This window comes from Scyliorhinus canicula, chromosome 8, assembly GCF_902713615.1.
Source record: "Scyliorhinus canicula chromosome 8, sScyCan1.1, whole genome shotgun sequence".
NCBI lineage: Eukaryota > Metazoa > Chordata > Chondrichthyes > Carcharhiniformes > Scyliorhinidae > Scyliorhinus > Scyliorhinus canicula.
This window is the reverse complement of record NC_052153.1, coordinates 86,838,326-86,860,697: the sequence shown is the minus strand read 5'-3', so window position 1 is coordinate 86,860,697 and position 22,372 is coordinate 86,838,326. Positions and strand designations below refer to the sequence as shown.

General features: G+C 43.6%; 1 protein-coding gene across 6 annotated transcripts in view; it reads right to left on the bottom strand.

The window, feature by feature from the left end:
- LOC119970378 (transducin-like enhancer protein 1) overlaps nucleotides 1-22,372 on the bottom strand; it is a 133,180-nt gene that overhangs the window by 33,506 nt on the left and 77,302 nt on the right. For 5 of the 6 annotated variants that reach the window (XM_038804894.1, XM_038804896.1, XM_038804898.1 and 2 more), the window contains 5 exons: nucleotides 20,892-21,011; nucleotides 19,448-19,501; nucleotides 10,350-10,502; nucleotides 3,399-3,531; nucleotides 2,888-3,072 (listed from right to left, as the gene is read on the bottom strand). In XM_038804894.1, the coding sequence (XP_038660822.1) occupies nucleotides 2,888-3,072; nucleotides 3,399-3,531; nucleotides 10,350-10,502; nucleotides 19,448-19,501; nucleotides 20,892-21,011 (645 nt within the window). The remainder of the gene's footprint in view (nucleotides 1-2,887; nucleotides 3,073-3,398; nucleotides 3,532-10,349; nucleotides 10,503-19,447; nucleotides 19,502-20,891; nucleotides 21,012-22,372) is intronic. The other variant, XM_038804895.1, reaches the window with a different exon arrangement.

Genomic DNA, 22,372 nt, shown 5'->3' with positions numbered 1-22,372 from the left:
GAACATCAAGTGTTTATGCAATTTCCAAAGGAACCTGCAGTTCATTTACCTCCTCCTATCTTTCTCATCCATCTCAAATGTTTCCATGTTTCACTCTGTTTACATTGCTTGGCTGGAATTCCAATATTCCTTCCTTCGGGAGTGTGCCACACATACATGTAACCATACATGCAGAGAGCTCCTTTCCAAACAGTTAAGTTTAAATATTTAGTTTGTAGGCTGCAACATCCATGCTCTGAGCGATCAAATTAACTATAGGCAGGTTTATAAAAGTGGCACCGATACTTTCTAAACCCAGTGCGACACTATACTGGATGTGGACAGTGAAACATTCTAAAACTATGCTTTTGCACTTCATCAATGTGGGTGGGTGTGAATTTGGATTTATAATGCAACTTAAGCATGATATCAGTCATGTTAAAATTGCAGTGTGAATTTTTACATATTTGACAGCCAGACCTATTGAGAGCCTAGGATTTCATGACCCAGCTTTCCAAATCATTGATAATGCTTGTCAAACCTTTCAATGTTAGATACAAACTCAATTTTAACTATATGGTCATGAGAAACTGCATGCGACTAAAGATAAATATTAGAAAACAAAAGCAGCATGCGTGAATGCATTCATTCCACTCTGAAAGTTACACAGCAGACTAAGCAAAGCTCAAACCTTTCACAGGAATTGGAATACGGAGACAGGCCATTTTAACAATGGTTTTATAACTGGACTAAGTTGCATTTTATTATTTCTAGCATCACCACTTCCAACCAAAAACTCAAGAATATATTGAGGAATAAAAAGAATTAACTTTGAATCAGTCAGAGTAACACATCTTTTGGGTACAGTGAAACCATTCCAATTTCATTAAAAATTATGACCAAGGGAAATCATCTGTTCTGCAGATTATATCTATTCTGTCCTGTTGTGCAAATGTAGGACGTGATTTTGTGGCCGCGTTGAAATGAAATGAAATGAAATTCGCTTATTGTCACAAGTAGGCTTCAAATGAAGTTACATCATAGAAGTTACTGTGAAAAGCCCCTAGTTGCCACATTCCAGCGCCTGTTCGGGGAGGCTGATACGGGAATTGAACCCGCGTTGCTGGCCTGCCTTGGTCTGCTTTAAAAGCCAGCTATTTAGCCCTGTGCTAAATCAGCCCCAAGTCACTCAGTTGTACTTAACTGCATAAAAAGTCTCAGAGTAAATTGAACAGACAATCTGACATCGACCTAAGCCTTGGATACAATAAAAACAGGCTCAAACCAGTCAACCTTGCAAAGTTCTCACTTACATTTGGGGATTGGTGCTGCCAGAATAATTGTACTCACAGAACATACCTTTGAGCTAATGTACCAGACTTACCGAGCAACATCCCTGGTAATGGCAGCACAGTCCAAACAGAAATAACATCTCACCAGGTATACCATTAAGAAGAAGTGACCCTGGGAGTCATCAACATTGACTCTATGTTGAATGAAGTCTTACAACATTAGGTAAAATACATGCTGTAAACCTCCTGTAGATTGCCCTCAAGGGTAAAGATTGTATTTCAATAATGTATCCATCACCAAGGGTGGCTCTATAGCACTGTTACATCCTTTCCACAGCCACCCTGTCAATTTATCTTTTCCAATATATGTATGCGCAAATGAAAATCTCCCATGTTTATCACCAACATGAGGGGAAAAGCTTCTTGACCTCACCCCCACCACCTTTGTGTCACAGAGCATTCCATTGCTATTGTTGGTCAAACCACAGCACAGTCCTTGTGGAGACAAAGTTAAGTCTTCATACTGAGGACCCCTTCCATCAAGTGTGTGGCACTACCACTGTGTTAAGTGGCATAGATTCTGAACCAATCTAATATCTTAAAACTGGGCATCCATGAGAATTTGTGGCCCATCGCCAGCAGAAAAACTGTATAACTTGACATTCTGCAGTCACTTGGCCTGGCATATCCCTCACTGTAACATTACAATCAAGGCAGGGGATCAGCCCTAGTTCAATTTGGAGTGTCGAATAACATGCAAGGAGCAGCATCGGGCATATCTAAAAATGAATGCAACCTGGTGAAGTAACAACTAGGACTACATGCATGCTAAGCATGGAAAGCTAAATACTCCCACAAGCAGCTAATTATTTTAAAGTTCTGCACCCCTGCCACATCCAGGCTTGAATTGTGCCGGACAATTAAGCAACACATTGCAGTATGAGACTCCCATTACCATCCTCAGTGATGGTGGAGCCTAGCATGCCAGTGCAAAAGATAAGGCTGAAGCATTTGCAACATCCTCACCCAGAACCTCTTGAGTGGACAATCCAACTCGACCTCCTCTCAAGGTCTCCAGCATCACAGATGCCAGCCTTCAGTCAAATTGACCCTACTTAAAATCAACCTCTTGTCGCCAAGCTTTTAGTCACCTCTCCTTAAAATCGCTTTCCTTGGCTCAGCAACATCTTTGTCTCCTTACACCTCTGAATTGCGTCACGACTATTTTCTATGCTACAGATGCGATAGAATTTTTAAAAAAAAATTTTTTAAACGTCACCCAACCCTTTATTTTAACAAAGAAAACATCAATATTCTCAACATTTCCTCATAACTAATTTTCATGCTAGCCAGAATCACTTTTAGCATTCGCCTTGAAAACAGCAGGTTTTGGGTGATCAAAATTACACAATGTTTACTCCATGTGGGATCTTACATCTTATAGACCAAGGGTACAACCTATTGATTTCTAACCTGTCCTCTAATTCACAGTAACTTCACTGCAGTGTTAATGTAAGCCTACTTGTCACACTAATAAAGATTATTATTATTACTACTGCTGCTCCTTTTTGAATAAAGGGAAGAAACTTTATAACTGTGTGGGATATTCGACTTACCATTGGGGGCCGCGCATAGGCAACGACAGCTGCTGCTGCCGCAGCACTCATCTGAGGTGAAATATTATGCAAGCCTGGATAACCCCCTGGGCTGCTTAGTTCTCCATTTATGCCCGAATGAGGCACTATCCCAAAAGGTGAAGGATAAGGTCCTGGTACTGCCAAAGGTGGCCTTAATGCTGAGGCTGTAAAGTAATGGTGAAATAAGGTTACTTTATTTTAGTATTTGCCAAATATAGATTATGCTTCAGATTCAACGATAAATCTACACGACACAATCATTAAAACATTTATCTTTGCAGTACAGTTTACAAAATAATCACAAAAGTACAGTAACTTTTCCATAATATAAATCTACCAAATCGTGTCAAATTTAAATTAACATTCTAGATTATGTTTTACAACATTCCTATCTCAAATTAGTCTTTGAATACCAATAAGACAACAAACGGTAAAAAATCATTTTTCCGATGCTTTATTATTTTTAAACAAAGGATAATAAATTAGTTACGTAATGAGTCCATCCCTGGAGGCTTGCAGAGGCTTGGACGTGGTCCTTGAGGTACACTTGTGCCTGGTGTTGGCATGTCTCCTCGTGGAGTTGGAGTACTAGATTTCATCACTGGAGTGCTGGCCTTTTCATGCTGCATTAAAATTATATTTAAAGTATACATTAACATTCATGAAATAATAGTGACATATTATTTCAATTACATAACATTGCAACATTGCCCATGTGCTTACAAAATTCTTTTTTTTTCAACAAAAGGTTAACCAGCAGAACAGTGTTATTCCTCTCCAGATCCCTGGCCTATAGACAAAAATGCCAGTCAGGACTCCCAAAAGCTTAAAAAAAAGCAAAGGGCCATTCTCAGAAAGGATAAACCAGCTACAATTAGTAAGTTCCAGTTGTTACTTGAAGCTGCCGGCGCCCTAGAGATGGAATAATACTGCTTAGTTCAGGAATTCCTGACCTCAGTGTTGCGAGATCGGAAGTTCCCATTTGTATTATACAGCAGCTTTCAATTTGCCAGATCAGCTTCAGGTAAGAGCCAGGGCTAATACTGAAGGGTAGCTGGTTTTGGTGTCTCAGGGCAGTCTGGGAAGGGAGAGAATAACGCCAACACAGACCAAGATGTTTATAGATCATTGCAGGATTTTCTCAACCATGCTTGACAAGATAGAGGGGAGGGGGTGTGGGGGTGGGTCCACGTGATGCAAGCATGGGAGCGCTACGTTTGAGAGAGCTCTGGCTCTGCTCTTCTTTCAATCATTTATTTTTTTCTAGCGCAAGTTTCATAATTTTGTTTTTTTTTGGCATAGATATGGATGATCCCGATTGGAGTTTTGCGATGAGGAGCGGAGTTAAAACATAAAGAGTTCTCGTTTGACCATGGTGATCAGTGTTGGGTGGGGTGGGGCCCAGCTGGCAGTGGTGTTGTTGCTGGTGAGGGGACCTTTGCCTCGGCAATGCTGTGTGCATTGGGATGATGGCCGCCATTGAGAATATTGTTCCCTTGAGGATCTCAGCTTTGTGCAGGCCTTTATAGCTCTCTTTATAGATTTGCGAGGTATCCGTAGGAGAATGGTGGAAGCGCAGGAGAATCCTTGTATTCGATCAACACTTACTCTGGTGAGGGCCCACCTTTGATTTATTGAGATCCTACTGCATGATGTGTCACCTATGCAGAAGGGCATGGGATGTAGGAGCTGGACAAGGAATCCGTGAGCCTCGTCCCGGTCGAAAAATGGGAGGCGAATTCCCGATGAAGTTTGAAAATTACACATGCTTTAGTAATCTTGATCTGGAGGTTGGGTATATCAGGTTCGATGGAGCAAAGTGTATCCGGTTTTCAAGGCCTAAAGCTGGTTGAGTCTCCATGACCATTCGCTCTATATTATCCTGTTCTCATCGTAAGGTGTTGTGGATCGCTTGGGCACTGGCATGGTGTAAGTGAAGGTGCTTCGTTTGATGGTATCCTTGAGAGATCCTGAGGAGTGCTCAATGATCCTGTCATGGTTTTATCGAGCAACATAGATGGTGTTATTATCCTGCAATTCTTCAATAATCCTTGGCGTTACTCCCTTATGATTATGCTGTTGATCATATGTTGTTGTCTATTCTCCTGCAAGGGCATGAGGTGTGAGCACGAGGGGGAGAGTCACATTTTATCCTGTTCTAGCAAAGACCATGGGCGGTATTCTCCCCTACCCGGCGGGGCAGGTGGTCCCGGCGTCAAGGAGTGGCGCCAACCACTCCGGCGTCGGGCTGCCCGGAAGGTGCGAAATCCTCCACACCTTCAGGGGCTAGGCCGGCGCTGGCGCTGTGCCATCCGGCATCAAAGGGCTTAGCGCCGTGCCAACCGGCGCCAAAGGGCCTCCGTGAGTTGCCGCATGCGCGGGAGAACCAGCGTGTGCTGGCGTCATCCCAGCGCATGCGCAGGGGAGTTCATCTCCGCACCGGCCATGGTAGAGGTCCACAGTAGCTGGTGCGGAGGGAAAGAGTGCCCTCACGGCACAGGCCCGTCCGCGGATCGGTGGTCCCCAATCGCGGGCCAGGCCACCGTGGGGATACCACCCCGGGGCCAGATCCCCCCCTCCCCCGAGGCCACCTGCATAGCCAGGTTCGCCGGTAAGTGCATGGTCTAATTTACGCCGGCGAAACCGGCCTAAAACAGGTGGCCGCTCCGCCCATCGCGGGCCGGGGAAATCGCCGGGGCGCTGCCAGTCCAGTGGCCGCCGCTCGCCGCGATTCCCGCCCATGCCAAAACCCCTGCGCCGGAGAACTCGGCAGCCAGCGGGGGCGGGATTCACTGGTTCCAGGTAAATTTCTCGAAATCAATTGCTCGAAAGCTAATTGCTCAAAGTCAATTGCTCGTAAAATCATTTCTCGAACTATCAATTGATCGAAAGATAGATTGCTCGAAAGCCGACATTCATTCTTTAAACGATCACTAATAAATATTTAAACGTTAATTACCAATTCTTTCAAAGCAATTCACTCTTTAAACGATGACTAATAAATAATTAACCGTTAAACACCACTGCTAAATACCATTAATTCTGGAAACCTCGAACCCTCAAGATGGATATAAGTTTCATAGCGAGCGAAAAAGGAAAGAAGAAATTGTGTTTGGATGGTCACCTATATATTAAGGACAAAGCGGTGAACAATAAGATATATTGGAAATGTGAAATGTCCAAAACAAGAAAATGTTGTGCGCGTGTTATCACTATTGATGATAGTATCGCGAAACAAAGTGGGAATCACAACCATGCAGGAGACGCTGCTGGAATTGAAGCTACTAAAGCAATGGAGAAAGTGAAAAAACATGCGATGAATAGTCGAGATACACCGCAATATATTGTATCATGTGCCTCAATAGAGGTAAGTGGTGCTGCAGCTGTGAAGCTCCCTTCAGTAGAAAATATGAAAAGAACCATACGTAATACACGCGCAAGAAAGAATGTTGGACATGCTTTGCCTAATAGTTACCTCGATCTTGATATCCCTGAAGAGTTTACAAAAACCAGCAAAGGAGATTTATTCCTTATTTATGACTCTGGTCCCACAAATGGTCGTATATTAATTTTTGCAACCCAAAAGAATCTCGATATCTTAGTACGTTCGGAGCACTGGTATGCTGATGGAACATTTAAAACTGTGCCCTCGATTTTTGCTCAATTGTATACAATACATGGTGTGAAATCAGGTAATGTTATACCCCTTGTATATGCACTGCTACCTAACAAGACTGAAGAAACGTATAGGAAGTTCCTGATGGCTTTAAAAGAAAAAATCCCTATATTCCAGCCATTGACAATAATGATTGATTTTGAAATGGCCATGGTTAAGGCCATAGAACAAGAATTTCCAATGTCTAAATGTCGTGGGTGTTTTTTTCATTTTTGTCAAACCCTTTATAGAAAAATTCAAGGAAGTGGCCTAAAGCCAATGACACCAATGCTGAATTTGCTTTTAAAGCTCGTCTCTTACCTGCATTGGCATTTATACCGATACCCAATGTTGTGGCAACATTTGAATCTTTAACTGGAAATGAGATTTTTCCAGATGAACTTCAAGGAGTAGTGGATTACTTTGAAGATACGTGGATTGGTCGGCCGTATAGACACAACCGTAGACGTACTCCTATATTTAAACATGAAATGTGGAACTGTTTCGATTACGTCAAAGAAGGATTGCCGAAAACGAACAATTCTATTGAGGGATGGCACAACAGTTTCCAACATCAACTAAGTGCTTGTCATCCGTCGATTTGGAAGTTTGTAGACGGCTTAAAGCGAGAGCAAAGTTTACACGAGTTGCAAATCGAACAATTTGTGGGAGGTGTGAGTACAGCTGGGAGCAGAAAAAAAATACCGTGACTGCGCACAACGATTACAGGATATTGTATCAAAATATAACGAAACGGGAAATGAAGAAGAATATTTAAGAAGTGTTGCACACAATATTGCATACTAATGGAGTAGCCAACATATATTGGCAATCCTGAATTTTTACTTTATTTTTTTCTTACTAAAATCTTTTAAACTTTTTATAAATTGTAAAGACTAATAAAATTATGAATTGTAATTGTTGGTATTATTTATTGAACCAATTAATTGTTTTTATTTTCTTACAAAAATTAGTTGCTTTTTTATGTAATGAACCTTGTTCATCTTGGGTATTCCTTTTTTGAAGTACTGCTTTTCGAGCAATCTATCATTCGATAGCTTTCGAGCAATTGATTTCGAGAAATTTACCGGACACCAGATTCACTCCCCCCCCCCCCCCGGCGATTCTCCGGCCCGGCGGGAGGTCGGAGAATCCCGCCCCATATTGATTTGATTATTGAAATGTGGTCTATGCACAGTATTACTCCTTTCTTTAATTAGGTGTTGTAATCCTTGTGGTTACGGGAAGAGAAAGCTCTTTGGACATTTCTTATCACATTTATAATGAAGATGAGTGGAGTCATGGCAGGGTGAGGGGTGGTTGGTTGGTGTGGAGTTGGGTGGTAGAGTTAGTTAAGTGTTCACGGAGATTAAAGATAGCCCTCTTTTCGAGCTAATTGTATCGGGTCTTTATTTTGTTTTCTCTTATTTTAAATCTAAGAATCCGTGCTTGACTCCTTCGATGCACGAGCACATCACGTATTCTGGGGAGGACTATGTTCCTGCTGATGTTCCTTGAGGTTGTAGTGCTTTTTGAGTCCCTTTTTTTTCCTTAGAGCTAGAATAGGAGGAAATGAGTGGCAGCGCACGCTAAGGTGGGTTTGGTCAATCCTTGTCTGATTTATTGAAGAGTTAAACGGTTTGCCATGCCTCTACATTGTTGGAATCCTTCCCTCGTGTGGGGGTACGTTTGATGGGGGAGTTAGGCGCCCTCCTGCAAGTGGTCTTATGTAGTGTCCTCCTCGTTGTGATTGGATTTTTCGTGTGGAAGCAGTGTTTATGTCTCTGTTGAAGCAACGTTGTCATTTCCTTTAATATCATGATAGATTGCAGTGGCTAATATTCTGAAGTCTGCTCAGGTGTTCTTCCTTTTTTTCTTCTCCTTTTCATCTGGGTGAGCAGTGTGCTGCTATGAATCCTGGTCTGGTGGTCTATGGGAGGTTCTCCTTATTGTACCGGAGTGGAGAGATTCCGCCCCCCCCCCCCCCCAACTTTCATGGTGCCCAATTATTGGGTGTCCTGATGATCCTTCTTTGGTGACGGGATCTCCCTGGCTGGGGCAGGTGTATTTTCTTTTGGTGTCGATGGGGTGGTGCACTGCCCTGGGTGTGATGGGTGTGGTTAATGAGGTGCAGGATTGGCTGGAGTGTATGTTTTGGAGTGTGCTGGAGGATACTGTTTCCTGTGCGTCAGAATGTGCATTGGGCAAGGCCAGGACCGGTGATTTGGTTGGTATCCTGTTGCCCTCTGGAGTTTGGGATGTCCCTTCTCGAAGGCACTTATTATGGATCTCCCAAGAGTCTGGGTTTTGCTTTTTCAATGCATGGTGGCCTCGAGTTGAGCCAAGTCCTGTACTTCGGTTGATATCCTGGTGCCCCTGCCAATGGTCAGGATGCTTTCTTGTTTAAATGAGCAGCTTGTTCTCTTCTTCATTAATTAGTGATGGGTGTGTGCCGGGGGATTACAGACTCATGGTGTGGTCCAGATTCTTTGTTATCCTGTGATCCACTCTTGGTTGTTCTAGTTCTCCTTCCTTTTTGTTTTCCTGGGAGGTGTTGGCAGCACTGATCATTACCCGTACATGGTCCTCTCTGTCTAAGTGTGTGGAATGATGCTGTTTCTGTACTGGACCTGAGACTAGGGCTATGTTACATTGTGTGACAGAGCTGGGGTTCTCGTGTATTTTCCTTTTTTTATGGCATATAAAGAATCCATGATTGGTTCCTGCCTGGGTACAGATGGGTCTGGTGTCCAAGGAGAGGAAGTTGCAGTGCATCATTGGTGCCTCTGGTGCTGCTGGAATTGAGGAAGATATATATTGGTGCGTGCCCGAACCTGACGTGACAATTGCGAGCATTCACTGCATAATATGGTGTTTACCATTTTACTGTGTTTTCATGGTCTTATCGTGTTTCTCCTTTGTTCTCCGCTTGGGCTTATAGAGGCATCAAGTTATGTCTAATGATTGCATCAAATTCGTTATACTGCAGTTCTTCTGTCCCATTCTGTATTCATGTAAGTGGAGCCTTGTTTTTTGCTTGCTGTGCCTGACCAGAATTTTGGTTTTGTTGCGTTGCTTGTTAAAATGTTGAAAACCTCAATAAATATACTTCTTTAAAAAACGGCTTTCCAATACATGCTGGAAATGTAACGGCAAAGAGAAGGTAACTTATGCATTGGCATCCTGGGGTAACAATGTTAGTGCATTTTACAACAGTAAAACCAAACTTAGCTATTTGAACCAATAAATATCAGCATGTGCCGTTAGATCTGAACTTGATACTATGTGAAATGTTTGAATTTATCTAACCTGCTAACAGAACTGCCAGTATATAATAAATTGCTTCCTAGTTTAATCTAGGATCAAAACATTTGACAATATAAGCAGTTTTCAATCATATGTACACAATTTTAATTGTGTATTAATTATCTTGCTTTTAAAAATCTCCTCCAAGGCTTAACAATGCATAAATGTTTCATCTTAATAGGATTTGCTTCAACTACTTCCAAAGCCAAATATCAAGAAAATGATTTACACAATTCTTTACTCCCTATTCTAAAAACAATAGGGTCATTTTGCAACTTACACAAAATCATTGCAAAGCCACAATTATGAATGGGTTGCTTGGATATTCAATATTGTTACACATAACAAAAGTCATAAATATTTTCTGCTCCAAAACATTTTTCAGCCAACATATCAATTTTCAAAATTTCCAGACTTAAACGACTGTTTTGTGCAACTTCTGGCATGATCTAAATGAGAAGGGTTACATCTGGTACTCACATGGCTGAGCTCTTTGGATTTGAGGGATGAGGAACTGCCAGAAGATGCTGTGGAAGCCGGGCTACTGGAAGCATCCTTCTTGAGTAGGCGAGATTTATCCAAGCCATTCTCACGTGGTGAATGGGTAGGACTGCCACGTGGCGATGATGGGTCCTACATATACATATGCAATATCATTTTGTCAGTTATGCCACCACAAATTAATAGAAGTACCACTTAGAAGGTTGGTTAACACAATTCATACAGTCAGTATTAGTTTGGATAAAAATTGGCTTAAGGACTGAAAACTGCTCATCATGGTACATGGTTGTTTTTCAGAAAGGACGGTAGACAATGATGTTAAGAGGTGTGGCTGACAGTGAAGATGATATCATATCGACTGAAAGAGGAAATAGTGCAGCAGAATGGTCAGGAAAATGACAGATGGCAATGAAAGCAGAGAAGGTGAAGGTGAAGCATTTGGAAGAAGATTTAGAGAGAGGCAATATAGACAAAATAGCATGATAATAAAAAGTGTGCATGGATCTGGGGGTCAGGAGCACAGATCTTGGAAGGTGAGAGGAAAGGTTGAGAGTAATTAGTAAAGCATGTAGGCTTGTGGGCTTCATAAATAAGAAATAATAAGTACAATACAAGAAATGTTATGCTGAACCCATACATAAAGCTCTTGTTACGTCAGAACTACAGTACTGTATACAGTCCTGGTCACCAAACCTCAGGAAGTTCTTTGAAATGGTACAGAGGAAATCTACAAGATTGGCTCCCAGGATGAGAGATTTTAGCTACAGTTTAGGTCAGAAAAGTTGTTTCCTTTGGAAGGAGATTGAGGGGAAATTTGACTGAGGTGTACAAGGTGATGAAAAATTTGGATAATGTTTGGATATGGTTTAGAATGAAAAGCTGTTCCCATTAACGTCTTCCAAAAAGTGGACCTCGGCATGACATCCTCCGTGTTCGTGTGAAGGCAAGCGTCCAGCAGAGCAGTGATGCCGATTGGCTGTCGTGGGGAAGATTTGCATCAGGCAGTCAGTGCTTCCAGAATGTGGGTCTCAGCAAGACACCCTCCGTGTTCAAGTGGAGGCAAGTCCAGCAGAGCTGTGAAGCTGATTGACTGTTGCGGGCAAGATTTGCATTGGGTGGTCAGTGCTTCTGGAAAGTGTTTTCTGGAGGAGCTGTTGTCAAGCGATAGTTAAAGCCCAAACTCCACTTCAGTGTTTTTTCCCCCCTCCCTCCTCCTCAAACCAAAAAAAAGTCACTGTGAGGACCACAAGCAAGAGAAAGACAAAGGGAGGGAGAAAGAAAGAGGTGCACTATTAGAAAATATGCAGTAGAGTGCTTGAGTGGTGAGACTTTGGCTCGTGGCGCCTCTGCAGAATACAGGTAATCTCAGGTAACATTCTCTTAACTTTTCTCTTTAGTCTTGGTGCAGTTGGGCTGGCAATGAGGACAGTGATATGCTGCTCCTACAGAATGTGGGAGCTCAAGGAAAATTCCATTGTCCCTGATGACTACACCTGTGGGAAGTGCACCCGGCTGCAGTTCCTGAGAGACCGAGTTAGGGAGCTGGATGCACTCAGGATCATCCTGGGTGCTGAGCACTTTAAAGATAAGAGTTTTACTGAGGTGGTCACCCCTAAGGTGCTGGCAAAGAGTAGCAGAGTGACCACTAGGAAAGGCAAAGGGAGCAGGCAGAGAGTGCAAGAATTCCCTGTGGCCATTCACCTTGTAAACAAGTATACCGTTTTGGATACTGTTGGGGAGGGGGGGGAACGTTCAGGTGAAAGCAGCAGTAGCCAGATCTGTGGCACTATGACTGGCTCTGGGACATAGCAGGAAAAGGTATAGGTAAACACGACCGTAGTGATGGGAGATTCGATAGTTAAGGGGACAGACAGGAGATTCTGTGGCTGAAAACAGGAGTCCAGGGTGGTGTGTTGCCTCTCGGGTGCCAGGGTCAAGGATATTTTGGAGCAGCTGCAGAACATTCTCAAGGTGAGCAGCCAGACGTTGTGGTGCACGTTAGCACAAATGACATAAATAGAAATAGGGATGAGGTCCCGAGGAGTGATTATAGAGAGCTCGGAAAAAGGTTAAGAAGCAGGACCTCGAGGGTGGTAATCTCTGGATTACTTCCAGTGCCATGTGCTACTGAGGGGAACAGGAGAATATGGTAGATGAATGCGTAGTTGAAGAATTGGTGCAGGGATTCAGATTCTTAGATCACTGGGATCTTTTCTGGGGCAGAGGTGACCTGTTTAAGAGGGGCAGGTTACATCTGAATTGGAGGGGATGAATATCCTTTCGGGGTGGGGGCGCAGATTTGCGAGTGCTACAAGGGAGGGTTTAAACTAGATTGGTAGGGGGTGAGAGCCTCAGCAGCTGGGAAGCAAATGAGGGGCTGAAAGGAGATGCAGTGCTCAGTAACGGAAGGCTAAATAGACATATTAGGCAAGAGCACGGCATGGAGCGGGGATAACCTGTTGGTTCAAATTGCAACTATTTCAATGCAAGAGGACTGACAGGTAAGGCTGATGAACTCACGGCATGGATAGGTACGTGGGACTGGAATAGCATAGCCATAACTGAACGTGGTTAAAGGAGGGACAGGCGGAAGCTTAATGTTCCAGAGTACAGGTGCTTTAGACAGGACAGAGGTGAAGGAAAAAGAGTGGGAGTTGACATAGACATAGAACATACAGTACGAAGGAGGCCATTCAGCCCATTGAGTCTGCACCGACCAACTTAAGCCCTCATTTCCACCCTATCCACATAACCCAATAACCCCTCCGAACCTTTTTGGCCACTAAGGGTAATTTACCATGGCCAATCCACCTAGCCTGCACGTCTTTGGACTGTGGGAGGAAACCGGAGCACCCAGAGGAAACCCACGCAGACACGGGGAGAATGTGCAGACTCCGCACAGACAGTGACCCAGCGGGGAATCGAACCTGGGACCCTGGCGCTGTGAAGCCACAGTGCTAGCCTCTTGTGCTACCGTGCTGCCCTAAAAGCATCACAACAGCAGTCAGAGATGAAATAACTGAGGGATCATCCAGCAAGGCTTTGTGGGTGGGACAAGAATTAAGAAGGGGATAATGACCTTATTGGGGTTCTACTATAGGCCCCCAAATAGTCAACAGGAATTAGAAGAACAAATATGCAGGGAGATTGGGGAGACTTGCAGTGGTATTAGGGTTGTCACTGTAGGGGATTTTACTTTGCCTAACATCGACTGGGACTGCCATAGTGTTAAGGACTTAAATGGGGTGGAATTTGTTAAGTGTGTTCAGGAAAGTTTCCTCAGGTATATGTGGAAGGTCCTACTCAGGAAAGGGCAACACTTAAACTTGCTCTTGGGAAATAGGGCAGGGTAAGTGACTGAGGTACGGTGGACCACCTTGGGACTAGTGACCATAGTTCTATTAATTATAAAATTGTAAGTAAAGGGACAAAACTGGTCCACAGGTCCAAGTTCTAAATTGGGGCAAGGCGAGTTTTGATGGAATTCAACAGGAGCTGATAAGGGTTGATTGGGGTAGCTTGTTCGATGGCAAAGTGGGAGGCCTTTAAAAGTGAAATAGCTAGAGTTCAGGGTCTATATATTCCTGTTAGAGCGAAGGACAAGGCTGGCAGGAGTAGAGAATCCTAGGTGACAAAACATATTGAGGTTTGGTCCAGGAAAAAGGAGGCATGGCTCAAGTACAAGCAGTTAGAATCAAGGAATTCCCTGAAGGTGTACAGGGGATACAGGAGTATACCCAAGAAGGAAATTAGGAGGGCACAAAAATAGGGCATGAGGTAGCTTTGGCCGAGAGGATTAAGGTGAATCCAAAGGAATTCATTAAGTATGTTAAAGGAAAAAGAATAACCCCTCAAGGTCCAAAATTGGACACGTGTGTGGAACCGCAGGAGATGGGCGAGGTTCTCAATTAATATTTTTCCTCTGTGTTTACCATGGAGAAAGCCATGAAGACTTGGGAACCTGTGAAGGTTCTCATTACAGTAGAGGAGGTGATGGACGTATTAAAATGTATGAAGGTGGATAAATTTCCTGGCCCTGACCAGGTATGTTCAAGAATACTGCGCGAGGCTAGAGAAGAAATTGAGGGAGCCCTGGCTGAGATATTTGCATCATCGTTAGCCACAGGTGAGGTACCAGAAGACTGGAGGGTAGCAAATGCTGTGCCTTTATTTAAGAAGGGCTGCAAAGTAAAACCTAACATCTGTGGTGGGTAAGTTACTGGAGAGGAGTCTGACAGATAAGAAGTAAAGGCATTTGGAAAGATAGGATTTGATTAGGAGTAGTCAACACGGCTTTGTGCATGGGAGATAGAACATAGAACATAGAACAGTACAGCACAGAACAGGCCCTTCAGGCCTCGATGTTGTGCCGAGCAATGATCACCCTACTCAAACCCACGTATCCACCCTATACCCGTAACCCAACAATCCCCCCATTAACCTTACACTACGGGCAATTTAGCATGGCCAATCCACCTAACCCGCACATCTTTGGACTGTGGGAGGAAACCGGAGCACCCGGAGGAAACCCACGCACACACGGGGAGGACGTGCAGACTCCACACAGACAGTGACCCAGCCGGGAATCGAAACTGGGACCCTGGAGCTGTGAAGCATTTATGCTAACCACCATGCTACCCTCACAACATTTGTTAGAGTTCTTTGGTGAGGACAGGGCGGTAGATGCAGTCAATAAGGACTTCAGTAAGGCCGTTGATAAATTTCCATGTGGTAGGCTGCTCTGGAAGGTTAGATCACTTGCAATCCAGGGAGAGATGGCAAATTGGATATACAATTGGCTTGAAGGTAGGAATCATAGGGTAATGGTGGAAGGATGCTTGTCGGACTGGAGGCCTGTGACTTGTGGTGTGTCTCAGGGGTCAGTGATGGGCCCATTGTGGTTTGTTGCCTATATCAATGATTTGGTGAGAATGTACGAGGCATGATCAGTAAAATTGCAGATGACACTAAAATAGGTGGTTTTGTAGACAGTGAGGAAGGTTATCAAAAATTGCAGCATGATCTCGATTAGCTGGGGAAATGGGCCGAGAAATGGTAAATGGAGTTCAATACAGATAAGTGTGAGGTTTTGCAATTTGTAAAGTCAAATCAAGGTACGACTTTCACGGTGAATGGTAGAACCTCAGGGAGTATCGTGGAACAAAGGGACCTTCGGGTTTAGGTGTATGGTTCTCTAAATGTGGAATCACAGGGCAATGAAGAAGGCTTTTGCTATGCTGGCCTTCATCAGTCGGGGCATCGAGTATAGAAATTGGGAAGTTATGTTGCAGCTGTACAGGACGTTGGTGAGGCCACACCTGGAGTATTGTGTTTAGTTTTAGTTGCCTTGTGATAGCAATGATGTTATTAAACTGGAGAGAGTGCAGAAGAAATTTACAAGGATGTTGCCAGGACTCAACAAGAGTTACAGGGAGGGATTGGACAGGCTAGGAATTTTTTCTTTAGAGCACAGGAGACTGAGGGGTGATCTTATAGATGTGTATAAGACCATGAGAGGCATGAATAGGGTGAATGCACTCAGTCTTTTTCCCAGGGTTGGGGAAATCGAGAACTAGAGGCCATAGGTTTAGGTTAAGAGGGGAAAGAAGTAATGGGAACCTGAGGGACAACTTTTTTTTTTTACATAGAGGGTGGTACATATATGGATTGAGCAGCCGGAGGAAGTAGTTGAGGCAGGGACATTGACAACATTTAAAAGGCATTTGGACAGATGCATGGATAGGAAAGATTTAGAGGGATAAGAGTGAAATTAAGGCAAATGGGGTTAGTTTAGATTCTAACTGGCATGGACCAGTTTGGGCCAAATTGCCTGTCTCCGTGCCATGGATTATTTGATGGTGCAAGAACTAGGCACCACACTAAGTGTCTCCCCACCCTTCTCGTGATCAGCACCACCCCATATCCTATCTCATTCTTCCATCTGCTGTTGGAAGCATCAGCCCTTTGAAATGTGCTTCTTCTCTGAAAGGCCTCCAGCCTGTCAATCCAACTAGTTTTGATGGGGAACTCACTCAGGGCAACTGCACAATCAAATGCTGTGAGACATCCTGGAAACCTGTTCTTTAGGCCTCATAATAGCATTCCCCATATTCCTTGCTGGGCACTCACCCCTGGCTAAAATTCAGGTCAAAGTCTCCTCTCTATAATTGACATAGTGGTGCCATATAGAATCAAAGTGCAATAATTTTGCCTATACATAATGGAAAACTACCTGTAATATAGCACTAATTAGGAATCCATCTCAAAACCTTCAATGATAGCTGATGGAAGGGGAAGTGGATTAATTCACATTGATGCATTTTAAGGGGAGAATCAAGGTGGTGTCCTTTGCGTTAGGGTTAAAGTGATGAGGTAAAATACTAGAGGAGGGATTTCCCGCTCCCTTTCTTGTATTTTGGGGTGGGGGGAAAATGTTGGAGAATCGAGCAGGAATCCCAAAAGGACTCTTATGCTGGTAAGATTTATTTAATCGATTGACCTGGGACCTCCGCTAATGATGCAACAGGAATTTCAACTTCAAAAGTGTATCAATTTAAACATCAATATAAGGATATTACGCCTGATAGTCCCTCCATGTAAAATATCCATTCACATCGCTGTGAGGACACACCCCATGATGCGCATCTGGCAAGCAGAACCCGCTGGAGGCACACAAGTGAATATAGCTCTAGGTTGAAGGGGGTCATGCAGATCACAGAGTGAATTGGCACGGGGAGGAATTCCATGACGGGAGGGGTGGAATATCTGTGGTCGGTGGGTATGGTGCAGTTCAATTTTTATTCAGTTATATCAGGGTGTCCTTTAAAAATGGTGCCTTGGTCATTTAAAAACACAAGTTGTTGGTGGGGCAGGCTCTACGAGCATGATGCAGTGGGACCCACCCAATTCCTTTTGTGGTAAAGGGTTTAAAAAGACAATGGCAAAACCTGGCAGTGCTGTTGGCGGTCTACCCTCTGTTTTCCCTGCCCGAGAATGGGCACATTGTGGCACCACAGTTAGGACTGCTGCCTTACAGCGCCAGGGACTCAGGCTCAATTTCAGCCTTGGGTGACTGGCTGTGTGGAGTTTACGCTCCATCCCAGCATAGCAAAATGGGAGATGAGACATTGAAATGGCTTCCAGAAGATGCCTAGATGTATGGACTGGTATATATTTTACCATGATACATATGACAATAGAAGGGGAAGTCATTCGACAGCACATCACACTACAGTCAATACATTTACACGAACATGGAAAAACGAAACCAAGAAAAAAAACTTCACCAGAACTCCAACATTAGCGGTAAAAACAAATGATTATGTGGAGAAGTTCCAAGGTTTGGCCCCTGTGCTGAATATTTGCTGATCTCAGCAAGGAGGCAATTAGCTTCAGCGCCTGGAACAAAATGTGGGGGTAAATTTCAGTCAGGGTTTCTGCTCATGTTGCTATTAAGTGCTGAATAGTGCTTGTGGGTAGAGATCAATTGAAAATAGGATCAAGCTCAGCTGCAATGCCCTTTATAATCAAATATAGTCAATGACTCCGAGGTTAGACTTCCATTCATTGGCTACAGCTCCACCTTCAACATCATAATTCCAACCAAATTCATCAAAATTCCAAAACCTAGGACTTGGCTCCTCTGCAACTGGATCCTCGACTTCCTGACCCACAAACCACAATCAGTAAGGATAAACAACGACACCTCCTCCACGATAGTTCTCAATACCAGGGCTCCACAGGGCAACCCACTTGGCCCCCTTCTATACTCCCTACACACACATAACTGCGTGGCAGAATTTGCCTCCAATTATATCTACAAGTTTGCTGATGAGTAATACTACACTCCGTATGCTTCACCCAATATCTATGTCTATGTATTTGCATTGTGTATTTATCGAATGTTCTATGTTTCATGTATGGAACGATCGCCTGGACTGTATGCAGAACAATAAATCTAAATATCACAAAGGGCAGTGATAAAAAGATGGATCCCTGAGGAAAACTAGTCTCAAAACATCTGTTCATGTGATAATAAATCAAATCCAATCCAATAACTTTCCAAAATTCTTAAGTCTGGGAATTTGGGGGGGCGATTCTTCGATATGGAGGCCACGTGTTCACGCCGTCGTGAACGGCGTCCCGTTTCACGACGGCGCAAACAGTGCCCACCCTGGGCACAAACTATTCTGGCCCCCATGGGGGGCCAGCACGGCGCTGCATTGGTTCACGCCGCTGCAGCCTCCTTACACAGCGCCAAATGGGTGCTGCGCCAAACCGCACATGCGCAGTTGGACCAGCTCAATCCTGCAAATGCGCAGTTGGGCTGTGCCATCCTGCACATGCGCGGGGAACTTCTTGTGCGCACAGGCCCCGACCCAACATAGGGTCGGTGTTCAGGGACCGACCGCGCCAGAAAGTAGTCCTGGGGGTGGGGGGAGGCCGGCCCGCCGATCGGTGGGCCCCGATCGTGGGCCAGACCCCATCGGAGGACACCCCGCCGGTGAAGGAGCCCCCCTCCCACAGGCCCCCCCCCCCCCCCCCCCCCCCCCCCCCGAGCCTTCCCGCAGAGTTCCCGCCGGCAGCGACCAGGGGTCAACGGCACCGGCGGAACTCTGTCGTCTCTGGATGGCCGCTCGGCTCGGAGAATCGCCGGCCCCGCCGATTCCAGCGGCCGGCGCCGTGCCAAACACGCTGACGCAAATGGCGCCAATTCTCCGCACCTCGGAGAATCGCGCGCTGGGGTCGGGGCGCGGTTGTGGCGATTCTCCGGCCCGGCGCTCGGAGAATCACCCCTTGGGTTTCCAGTACTCATGGAACCATTGTTCAACACAAATAAGCATATTTAAAATATGGAAAGAGGGAAAGCAAGGGCCATTATGTTGCATGAAAATAATGTAATATGCTTATTGTTTTGTATTAAATTTCATTGTCCTTTATTTTAAGGGAAATTCTACATAACATTTGAATTTTAGACCTAGTCTCCTTTCAACACAAAAATATTATTTAAACATTGCAGCAAGGTGATTAATTTTAGTATTGAATAGCATGATATGCAAAATTAAAGAAATACAAACCTCATTAGAAACATCCACTACTAAATTGTCATCACTTTTATCTCCATCACTGTCCTTTAAAACAAGATAAATATTTTCAGATATACTTAAAAAAAAAGGAATAATGGCTTGATCAACCCAGTGGCAATAACATGCATTCATCAGATACAAAGTGAACCTTTTAACTCAAGACTACAGGCAGTTATTAAGTGGACAGAGGTTAGGAAATAGCAGGCAAATTTTAATTAGTAGGTGCGTAAGATTGGGTGTGGATGGGTGCAGTGGTTAGCACTGCTGCCTCAAGGCTTTAAGGACCTGGGTTCATTCCCTGCTCTGGGTTGTCCGTGTGGAGTTTGCCCATTCTCTCCATGTCCGCGTCGGTCCTAACCCCACAACCCAAAAATGTGCAGGGTAGGCGGATTGGCCACATTAAATTGTTCTTCAATTGGGAAAGAAAAGAATTGGGTACTTTAAATTTATTTTTAAAAGATTGGGTGTGGATGGAATTAAATCGGGGAAAATTCTGAGCTGCAGGAACCTGCCCACTTCTGGAGTGAACAGAAGATCGACAAAGGGTGGACTGCCAACTCAATCAGAAGGTGGTGGTTGGCAGCAATGTATTTATTTTGATGAAATTGGCAGCCTCTGTTTTAACATATTCTGCAGGTTATGAAGTGTATTGCTGGTTTTCCCAAATGGGAAACCTAGCAACTGATGTGTGGGGAGAAGGCAAGCACCTTCACAGGACTGTTTGTGAGCCAGAAGTAGGAGTGCTTCCTCTTAGCCTCCATTCATGTTAATATTCAGGCCAGTGTATTTTCAGCCCGCTCTTTTCTCTCCTCCTCCTCCTTACTCAGCCCAAATTGTTTCTCCCGCAAAAATGTTTGCCGACGCAATTGCGCTTTTGCTCATCATTAATGATATTCTAAGTGTGCATCCCCCATGCACATAAAGCATTTCATCAAAAAAAATTAACAGGGAGAAGCAGTTACCACTGCCATGGAGGTCAGTAACCAAAGTCTTTGAGATAACTGATAAAAAATTCAGAAAGGGAGACGAGGGAAAATTTACTTTTTGAACAGAGCAAGTTGCTATGACCCAGAATGCGCTACCCTGAAAAAGGTGGTTGCAACAGATTCAATAGAAACTTCTGAAATAAAATTGGATATACAGAGTTGTGAGGAAGAGAAGGTGAGTGGGACTAATTAAAAGCTATTTCGAAAGACATGACGGGCCGAATGGTTGATACATAATTGTACGATTCTAGGAAATGAGCAGATAAACTAACTGAGCAAATTTCTTACGTTTAGTATTACATGGTGTTTAATTAATTTTTCATTTAATTTCTGGATATTATACAGACTATTCACGAGCTTTCACCCTTGTCGATGTACTAACAAAAAGCTAGTTTCTGCACTTGAAGGCAAGCTTGCATGTTTCTCAAGCCTAGACTGCATGCACTTACATAGTGGCTCATGGAATCCTTATCATCAACCTTCCTCTTTTTCACATCATTAGAATAATCAGGCCCATTCCTGCGCTTATCTGTGCCTCGCAGACCATCGGGTACCAACAGGGAATTGCTCTGTGAAGACATAACAGCTGTGTTCAAAAGAACATTCCTTTCAATGTCCCTGTACAATCCTATGAATGCTCATGATACTGAAAACAAAGATATTATAAATACAGTGTTTACTGAGTATTCAGTGCCCATAGCAATTTATCAATTGAAGGTAAAGAAGGATATTTGCTTAAAAATAAATACTTATTGTCATGCTCCCACTGAAGCTTCAAGACTACATTTTAAATGTTTAACCTGCAGAATACACTGCTGATAAAATACTCATGGGTAACAAGCATTTAACATTACCCATTAATTAAGATTTTACTATCGAGCCCATCAAGTCTGATAGCTTGTTTACAGTAGCTCCTTGCCAGACACCAACTATTTAGGGGATTTTTCATTTAAATCTGCAGATATATTGCCACTTTTCCACTTCATAATAATGCAAATGTGGCGGTACAAGTCGAGAGTCAGATGACTAATTAAGGTAGATGTTATAGTCCCTGCAGTGGGATTTCAAATCACACTACCAATTTGCAGGTGTACAGCAAGGCATTGGATTAACATACATAATGATGTAATGACATCAGGTCCAGAAGAACCAAGTCTAAGTGGCAATGTAACCCCAATCTTGTGTGATTTGTGCACATGTAAAAAATAAACTGATTCTCTGATTTGTACATTCAATAACAATTGCAGCCAAAATCTATTCCCTCCAAAAAAATTAGCTGTTTGTTTAATTGTCTGATCTTTACTCAAAGTCCTGCAGCCTTCCATCCGTGCAGTGGCTCCCTGAGTTTATGCGACTAGATTAAATGGGGTTCTTTTGTCCTGGCAGCAGACTCAAAAATAGGGTTTATTCGTCAGTATACTCCAGAATAAATGAGCCAAGTTGAGCTCTGTCAACACCAGGTGCTGCAGTTCACCATTCAGCCCAAGTTAAAAAATATCTAAAGCCAATTTGGAGAAAACAAAGATGGTAAACAGGAATGTTTGTGATAAGAACAATGCATAATTTTAACTTCAGTTTGTATGTTTTTTTAAAATAAAAACAATGCATATCCACCATCATCTTACATCTAACCACTGGCTGACATATTGCAATTTCAATGGTTATACGGTGCAATTTAACATGCCCAGTTCTCATCTACATTCCATGCAACAGTGAGCCATTTAAAAACTGGGTTTGGATTAGCATATCCAAGGGAGCAATTGTTCAGTGATGTATTAAGGGTGTGAGCAATGTAGAATAAAATGTGTGAAAAATAGCCTAAATGCTCAGATAACTCGTTTTGAAAAATTAAAACAAGAGAATGTCGATTCACCTGACATTCACACACTGTTTGGAATGCATTGAGCTCTCCCCTTTTTTTCTCTATTTT